This window comes from Haliotis cracherodii, unplaced genomic scaffold (assembly GCF_022045235.1).
Source record: "Haliotis cracherodii isolate W230 unplaced genomic scaffold, xgHalCrac1.p SCAF_10, whole genome shotgun sequence".
Lineage (NCBI taxonomy): Eukaryota > Metazoa > Mollusca > Gastropoda > Lepetellida > Haliotidae > Haliotis > Haliotis cracherodii.
The window spans coordinates 58,468,043-58,478,000 of record NW_027266265.1 but is presented as its reverse complement, the minus strand read 5'-3'; the positions used below and the strand labels follow the sequence as shown (position 1 = coordinate 58,478,000).

Genomic DNA, 9,958 nt, shown 5'->3' with positions numbered 1-9,958 from the left:
TAATCCGACTGTACCTTGTTAACCCGAATGTACGTTGTTAATCCGACTGTACCTTGTTAATCCGATCTGTGAAGATCGCTTGTACATGAGACTGTTCAGCCTCTATGTTGTAATAAGTTGTACAGCTTGGTACGTAACATAATGACTCTTCCCCGACGACCATAATTTAATCCCAAGGAGCTGCATATCTATTGCCAATTTAGTCATCGAAAACAAGTGAATCACGTCATTTATTGTATTTCTTGGCGCTCGTATGCAAGGCTATTCAGTGATGGTATCACATCTACATACACACATGTTTATAGAGCGCTGATGGTTTCGTTGAAACGTATATGAAAGAAACACCGTATATAATAGAACTTCAAACAGCGCTTCCAACGAAGCGTTATACGATCTTTTTATACGATTGCACTTCCAAGCCTGACCTTAAGCTGGGGTGAGAAGATGAATGCATTTAGCCACGTGTCGGATGGCTGTTCCATGTTGGATTACCGGAGGAGTGCTAACATCGTGGTTGTGCAGGTGCGATTGAAATAAACGCTCTTGTTTTACAATAGATACACAAATATTTTCTCGGTCAGAGAAGTGGAGCAGATATTTCTATAAGTGCGGCACCCGGGACTGACCTCTTACAACACTGTAACATTGTAACCCTGCCTGTGTCAGCCTTCCAAGGCTTGTGTTAAGACAGACGTTGTCTGCGTGAATCAACTGCGTAACACAGCAGTTACCTATGGCACGAGTGACACGTGTCAACACAGCAGTTACCTAGAGCACGAGTGACACGTGACAACACAGCAGTTACCTAGAGCACGACTGACACGTGTCAACACAACAGTTATCTACAGCACGAGTGACACGTGTCAACACAACAGTTACCTAGAGCACGAGTGACACGTGTCAACACATCAGTTACCTATAGACCGAGTGACATGTGTCAACAAAACAGTTACCTATTGCACAAGTGAAACACAACAGTTACCTATTGCACGAGTGACACGCGTCAACACAGCAGTTATACCTAGAGCACGAGTGACACGACAACACAACGGTAACCTACAGCACGAGTGACACGTGACAACATAACGGTAACCTACAGCACGAGTGACACGTGACAACATAACGGTAACCTACAGCACGAGTGACACGTGACAACATAACGGTAACCTACAGCACGAGTGACACGTGACAACATAATGGTAAGCTAGTGTTTGACAGTCAGGACACTACAAGATGCTCAGGTTTCTCGTTATTCATGATGTAAGATGGACATCTGTTAATTTAAAATGTAAACCTGCAACAAGTTAAGATTTTTTATAAAAGTTTCCATTTGTCATCCATGTATCGTTTTGGTTGCCAGAATGAAGCAGTTAGGTGCCATGTACATGTATCGTGTTTGGGCAACAGTGGGATTCTTTGTTGACATCAGGAGATACACCCACTGTGTTTTGAAATTTCATGTTGTCTCACCGTAAGTTACACTTGTTATTTCAATTTGTAATCGAGGGCGTTATGGGCTTCTAATCTACAGTTAGACAACATCAATTTTCAAAACACAGTAGGTTTATCTCCATTCTAACATTACCGCAAGAGTGAGTGAGTTGGGTTTAACGCCGGTTTGAACAGTATTCCAGTTGTATCACGGCGTGTCAGCTTAATGTGGGACGAAAGCCCGAAGTGATGCAGGTCACTTACCACTTCGGTGAAACCCACGAGCACGGGTATGGTGCTAACAAACCTAAAAACACCCGTGGCCCCAACAACAAAAGAAAACGGTGCTCTCTTGGAACGAGGACTTACTCGTGTTACAGAAGTCTTCTATCATTCCGAAGAGGGGTCACAGGCAATCATAAGTATAGACAATATTACTAAAGTTCAAGATTAAAAAACTCATGGTCTTGACTAGTTTTCTTCAAAAGAAGTTGTCAAATAACCACCAAAAGACGAGGATACTCGAAAATGACTCCAAAACTGTAAAAAAATACCAGTTTCTAGTAATAGTTATATAATGAAAATGAACGAATTGGGAACATATTGCAAGCGGTTGGGAAGTATGACAGTTTATGTGATGACCGCCAACAACCTAGATGGACGACTGGGATAAAATGGGAAACGTCAAAGTTGACGTTTTGGGATTAGTAGAGAGTAATACCGCTACGAATTATGACAAACATTCATTTACTCAGAGAGACTCCCAAAAGCGATTAAACCTTCTCCCAACCTCGGTTTCTCCATCAACAACGTCAGCATCCATTTCACCCAACCTCGGCTTCTCCATCAACGACGTCAGCATCCAATTCACCCAACCTCGGCTTCTCCATCAACGACGTCAGCATCCTATTCACCCAACCTCGGCTTCTCCATCAACGACGTCAGCATCCAATTCACCCAACCTCGGCTTCTCCATCAACAACGTCAGCATCCAATTCACCCAACCTCGGTTTCTCCATCAACAACGTCACAACCAATTCACCCAACCTTGGCTTCTCCATCAACGACGTCATCATCCAATTCACCCAGCCTCGGCTTCTCCATCAACGACGTCATCATCCAATTCACCCAACCCCGGCTTCTCCATCAACGACGTCAGCATCCAATTCACCCAATCTTGGCTTCTCCATCAACAACGTCAGTATCCAATTCACCCAACCTTGGCTTCTCCATCAACAACGTCAGTATCCAGTTCTCCCAACCTTGGCTACTCCGTAAACAACGTCAGTATCCAATTCACCCAACCTTGGCTACTCCGTAACTAACGTCAGTATCCTATTCTCCCAACCTTAGCTACTCCATCAGCAACGCCAGTATCCTATTCACCCAACCTTGGCTTCTCCATCAACAACGTCAGTATCCAGTTCTTCCAACCTTGGCTTCTCCATCAACAACGTCAGTATCCTATTCTCCCAACCTTTGCTTCTCCATCAACAACGTCAGTATCCAGTTCTCCCAACCTTGGCTTCTTCATCAACAACGTCAGTATCCTATTCTCCCAACCTTTGCTTCTCCATCAGCAACGCCAGTATCCTATTCACCCAACCTTGGCTTCTCCATCAACAACGTCAGTATCCAGTTCTCCCAACCTTGGCTTCTCCATCAACAACGTCAGTATCCTATTCTCCCAACCTTTGCTTCTCCATCAACAACGTCAGTATCCAGTTCTTCCAACCCTGGCTTCTCCATCAACAACGTCAGTATCCAATTCTCCCAACCATGGCTTCTACATAAACAACATCACTATCCAGTTCTCCCAACCTTGGCTTCTCCATCAACAACGTAATCATCCAGTTTTCCCAACCTTGGAGTCACCACAAACGACGTCAGTGTCCTATTCTGCACAATCTTGGCGTCTCCATAAACAATGTCAGTGTCCAATTTTCCCTATGACGGATCTCATCCCGGCGTCCATCAATATGACGGATTTCACCATCACGATAAGGAAACTTACCCAGGAGTTTTTCACTTTGACGAGACTCACCATGCGTCCATCACAATGATAGAGTGAGAAGATGAGCTCACGGCTCACAGTAATACACAATTTAAAGTGTACACGTGTACAGTGTACGGTTTAAACATCTATACAAAACTAGTTTGTTGTGTAACGTTTATGGTTTAAACCTTCTATGTAATATAGCTAGTGGTGTAGACGTGTACGGTTTACGGTTTAAACATCTATACAAAACTAGTTTGTTGTGTAACGTTTATGGTTTAAACCATCTATGTAATATAGCTAGTGATGTACACGTGTACAGTGTACGGTTTAAACATCTATACAAAACTAGTTTGTTGTGTAACGTTTATGGTTTAAACCATCTATGTAATATAGCTAGTGATGTACACGTGTACAGTGTACGGTTTAAACATCTATACAAAACTAGTTTGTTGTGTAACGTTTATGGTTTAAACCATCTATGTAATATAGCTAGTGATGTACACGTGTACAGTGTACGGTTTAAACATCTATACAAAACTAGTTTGTTGTGTAACGTTTATGGTTTAAACCATCTATGTAATATAGCTAGTGGTGTAGACGTGTACAGATTACGGTTTAAACATCTATACAAAACTAGTTTGTTGTGTAACGTTTATGGTTTAAACCATCTATGTAATATAGCTAGTGATGTACACGTGTACAGTGTACGGTTTAAACATCTATACAAAACTAGTTTGTTGTGTAACGTTTATGGTTTAAACCTTCTATGTAATATAGCTAGTGGTGTAGACGTGTACAGTGTACGGTTTAAACATCTATACAAAACTAGTTTGTTGTGTAACGTTTATGGTTTAAACCATCTGTGTAACATAGTTAGTGGTGCACACGTGTACGGTTTAAGGTTTAAACGTCTATATAATACAGTTTGTAAAGTACCCGTGTAAAGTTTAAGGTTTAAACCATCTATACGATACAGTTTGTTGTGTATCGTTTATGGTTTAAACCATCTGTGTAACATAGTTAGTGGTGTACACGTGTACAGTTTAAGGTTTAAAAATCTATATAATACAGTTTGTTGTGTAACGTTTATGGTTTAAACCATCTATGTTATATAGTTTGTGGTGTACACGTGTACAGTTTAAGGCTTAAACCATCTGTATAATACAGTTGGTGGTGTCCATGTTTTAACGTTTACGGTTTAAACCATTTCTATAATACAGTTTGTTGTGTAACATTTAAGGTTTAAACCATCTATGTAATATAGCTAGTGGTGTACACGTGTACGGTTTAAGGTTTAAACATCTATACAAAACTAGTTTGTTGTGTAACGTTTATGGTTTAAACCATCTATGTAATATAGCTAGTGGTGTACACGTGTACGGTTTAAGGTTTAAACATCTATATAAAACTAGTTTGTTGTGTAACGTTTATGGTTTAAACCATCTATGTAATATAGCTAGTGGTGTAGACGTGTACAGTTTATGGTTTAAACCATCTATTTAATATAGTTAGTGGTGTACACGTGTACAGTTTAAGGCTTAAACCATCTGTATAATACAGTTGGTTATGTCCATGTGTAACATTTAAGGTTTAAACTATGTCTATAATACAGTTTGTTGTGTAACATTTTAGGTTTAAACCATCTATGTTATACAGTTTGTGGTGTACACGTGTAAAGGTTAAGGTTTAAATGTTTCTGGCATGCGCAGGTTTTTTTCAGTAAGCACAGTTTAGGGTGTGAACAGTTTGAGGTTTATGCAACCAAAGTGGACATTCTTTAGAACACATAGCTGTTTGGAATATTTGGTTTTCGGTATCAACAGTTTTTGGAGCCTATAGTTCCCCTAAACACAGACTGTACAATTTACGAGTGTCTCCGTCGTCGTGCCATTTTCCCAGGCAGCGCTATCATCATGTACACCGATACCTCACCACACATACACGCGGCATGCGTCCAAAATAGACCGGAATACACAAAGCTGTCAAGTCACTTCCGATATCTCTGCTCATGACAGTTTATGACGTCATCAACGTGCTTCAGCTTGGGGCCTGGTTCTGAAATCCATGCACAATCTCTTAACGCGAGATAACAAATCGCCATATGTTTTAACGCTATTGGGAATTTAATCTTCAGATCACTAAAAAGCGACGCAATTGTTTTTTGGGGAACAAAACTATATAAATACCCTTATTAGCGAAAAAAGGCTGTTGACTTCTAGACTCGTGAAACTAAATTATAAGGCCGTCTAGTGTTAAACAGTGTTAGGATGAGTTTGTTGTGTCGACGGAAGATTACTGTGTGGAGTAGATGTTTGTTTAGGTATAACGAAATGATGGCTTCCTAGAAGTGTGAACAGACGTTTATGAAGACATTACATCAACCAGGCGGTCTTATCTTCATGCTTCCCACACTCTATCTACTTTACAAAAGTCAGTTTTGACAAACATACCCGTAGCAGGAAACCAGATTCAATAATCGCAAGGTGAAACGGCTGATCCAGCATCATTTCAGGCTGTTGACGGGAGGCTGTTGACGGGGGCTGGTGACGGGAGGCTAGTGACTGAAGGATGGCGACGGTGGCTGGTGACGGGAGGCTGTTGACGGGTGGCTGGCGACGGGAGGCTGGTGACGCAGGGCTGGTGAAGGGAGGCTGTTGACGGGAGGCTGTTGACGGGAGGCTGGTGACGGGAGGCAGGTGACGCAGGGCTGGTGAAGGGAGGCTGATGACGGGAGGCTGTTGACGGGAGGCTGTTGACGGGAGGCTGGTGACGGGAAGCTGGTGACGGGAGGCTGCTGGCTAGGGGCTGATGAAGAGAGGCTGTGACGGGCGGCTGGTGACGCAGGGCTGGTGACGCAGGGCTGGTGAAGGGAGGCTAGTGACGGGAGGCTGGCGACGGGAGGCTGGTGACGGGAGGCTGGTGACGGGAGGCTGTGACGGTAGGTTGGTAACGGGGGCTGGTGTCTGGAGGCTGGTAGTGGGAGGCTGGTGACGGAGGGCTGGTGAAGGGAGGCTGGTGACGGGAGGCTGGTGATGGGAGGCTGATGACGGGAGGCTGGTGATGGGAGGCTGGTGACGGGAGGCTTGTGGCAGGAGGTTGTTGACGGGAGGCTCATGACGCAGGGCTCATCATCGGGATGTACGTGTTAAAGGTTGGAATTCCGCGGATACTTGTACATGAGCATGGTTATCTGATTCCAACAACAGGAGATTCCATCAGTAATGAAGGGGTGGGCCTTGATGGCAGGGTAGCTGCTGGTAATAACTAACTACATAAGGTTAAGTGAGTGAGTTTGGTTTAACGCCAACAGTACTCCAGTTATATCACGGCGTGTCAGCTTAATGTGGGAGGAAAGCTCGAAGTGATCACAGACGTTTACCACTTTCGTGAAACCAACGAGCACGGTCTTTGTGCTGACAAACCTAGAAACATATTCGGGGCAAACTGGGATTCGAATCCACAATCATAGGTTTCGGGTGTGCCCAAGGGACGCAACTGTACACAGCGAATTGCGGCGCCTTAGACGACTAGGCCACCCGTACCCCCGACTATATGTGTGATATACATTATGTACTAGGTATATAACATCACATATCACCATACATGTGACATACATTTACATAACATCACATATCACCATACATGTGACATACATTTACATAACATCACATATCACCATACATGTGACATCCACCTACATAACACAACATATCACCATACATGTGACATACATCTACATAACATCACAAATCACCATACATGTCACATACAACTACATAATATCACATATCACATACATGTGACATACACCTACATAACATCACATATCACCATACATGTGACATCCACCTACATAACACAACATATATCACCATACATGTGACATCCACCTACATAACATCACATATCTCCATACTTGTGACATACATCTACATAACACAACATATCACCATACTTGATACACACTGCTACATTTACTTAACAATATACGTGACACACACACTAACATCTACACCAGGCATGGGGCTTCTCAAGGTGGAATTACATGACTTTAGATACTTGCCGATGGTGTTATCTATCATTTACTAAAGTAAACACTATCTTGAGGGGAGACGCGTGGGGTAATCATTCGTTCCCTGCCTCACCGATCAATGTGATCCCCGAACATCCTTTCCTTAAAAAAAGGAATAATCAAAGAGGGAATAAGAGATGCATACAAACAGTCAGTGATCCAGTGAGGCTTGGGGAGACACCTCCTCGTCATTAATTGGGTGTGCATGCCACGTCCAGTTATCCGTTGTAAGTGATAGTTCACACCCCCCCCCCCCCCCCCCGCCCCCCCCCCCCCCCCCCCCCCACACACCCCCTGGGTAAACCAAGATGTCACAAGTCAGGGGCTGGAAGTGCTTGTTGATTTGTAGGGCAGCAGGAGACTCCCACCACGGCCCCAGATGAAGACAACAGTAATTGACGTTCCTATATTGATGAGCTGCAAGTATTCATTGAAACTCATTTATTGGAGATAATTCGCATAAACTGAGGGACAAAAGAAAGAATGCTCAGGTCTTTTTAATATAATTGTTTTTATAAGTTTAATTTTTTTAAATCCAATAATTTTTTTTTTCAAGCTTAATAGGAGCATGTGGACTATTCTGTGATGTTTTTGTGACACTGGCCCAGCACTATGTAGAAAGTGCTGGAAGCTAATTAGACTATATAAGTGAAGCGGGGATATGCCTATCTCATCTCACATTTATCTCACATTTCATCTCACATTACATTAAGACCAGTTACATTACATGACATGAAGATCCCTTCTCACCCTAGTGTTCAGCCAAGGCTTATCTCGGAAACATGACCACTATTGCTGCGAGGTGGTTATTATTCCACTGCTCTCACTTTTTATGCTGCCATTGTATTGTCGTTAATTTTGTAATACAATTGTTGATTGTATACTAGTTGTTGGTTTCATACTTAATTCATTTACGTACATATTTGTGGGTTGTCATATTGTTTCAACTTCACGAAAAAATATATTATCGCAAATCAACTGAATGGTAAATTATATTTCCCCCTTTGGTTCACATCAGACAGAATGGAGGTATAACTACAGAAGATATCACAGAATACTTTAGCTTGCGTGCTGTACCGTATACCTCACGCTCCTCACGGCGGCTGTGGTGGGTTTTGGTCAACATGTGTCACAAGAGGTCATGTATCGACCAGGAACAATTCCCTATCAGACACTGCCACCTCTGCAATCTAACCCTAACAGTAAACCTAACCTAACCCTAACCCTAACCCTAAAAATCTAACCTTACGCTAACCCTAACCGAAAAGGTCATGTATCGACCAGGAACAATTCTCTATCAGGCACTGCCACCTCTACCATCACACTTTAGGCTTGTACCTGTTGTACGTAAAGTACTGTGTGAATGCGCGTGTGCAAGACCGCTGTCAACAATATCCAAGCCAATTGACGATGGCCTGTACATAATCAGTGCTGGAGAAATCTATACAGTCAACTACGTGATCGAGTCTGACCACCCGATCCACTTACTCACGAATCAGCACGTGTTGCTGGGGACCTATATGGCCTTCACAACTGCCCACACCTCTCACGACCAGCACGTGTTGCTGGGGACCTATATGACCTTCACAACGGCTCGCACCTCTCACGACCGGCACGTGTTGCTGGGGACCTATATGACCTTCACAACGGCTCGCACCTCTCACGACCAGCACGTGTTGCTGGGGACCTATATGACCTTCACAACGGCTCGCACCTCTCACGACCGGCACGTGTTGCTGGGGACCTATATGACCTTCACAACGGCTCGCACCTCTCACGACCAGCACGTGTTGCTGGGGACCTATATGACCTTCACAACGGCTCGCACCTCTCACGACCAGCACGTTTTGCTGGGGACCTATATGACCTTCACAACGGCTCGCACCTCTCACGACCAGCACGTGTTGCTGGGGACCTATATGACCTTAACAACGGCTCGCACCTCTCACGACCGGCACGTGTTGCTGGGGACCTATATGACCTTAACAACGGCTCGCACCTCTCACGACCGGCACGTGTTGCTGGGGACCTATATGACCTTCACAACGGCTCGCACCTCTCACGACCGGCACGTGTTGCTGGGGACCTATATGACCTTAACAACTGCCCACACCTCTCACGACCAGCACGTGTTGCTGGGGACCTATATGACCTTCACAACGGCTCGCACCTCTCACGACCGGCATGTGTTACTGGGGACCTATATGACCTTCACAACGGCTCGCACCTCTCACGACCGGCACGTGTTGCTGGGGACCTATATGACCTTAACAACTGCCCACACCTCTCACGACCAGCACGTGTTGCTGGGGACCTATATGACCTTCACAACGGCTCGCACCTCTCACGACCGGCATGTGTTACTGGGGACCTATATGACCTTCACAACGGCTCGCACCTCTCACGACCGGCACGTGTTGCTGGGGACCTATATGACCTTAACAACGGCTCGCATC

At 44.2% G+C, this 9,958-nt stretch overlaps 1 protein-coding gene across 1 annotated transcript; it reads right to left on the bottom strand.

The window, feature by feature from the left end:
- Positions 1-5,984: 5,984 nt before the first annotated feature.
- LOC139453938 (uncharacterized) lies at positions 5,985-6,545 on the bottom strand. The gene has a single exon (XM_071235379.1). The coding sequence runs from the start codon at positions 6,543-6,545 to the stop codon at positions 5,985-5,987; it is 561 nt and encodes a 186-aa protein (XP_071091480.1).
- Between the last annotated feature and the right edge of the window lie 3,413 nt (positions 6,546-9,958).

What these genes read in the sequence shown, in the direction of transcription:
- LOC139453938 (XM_071235379.1), bottom strand. Translation starts at nt 6,545, where the DNA reads ATGAGCCTCCCGTCAACAACCTCCTGCCACAAGCCTCCCGTCACCAGC.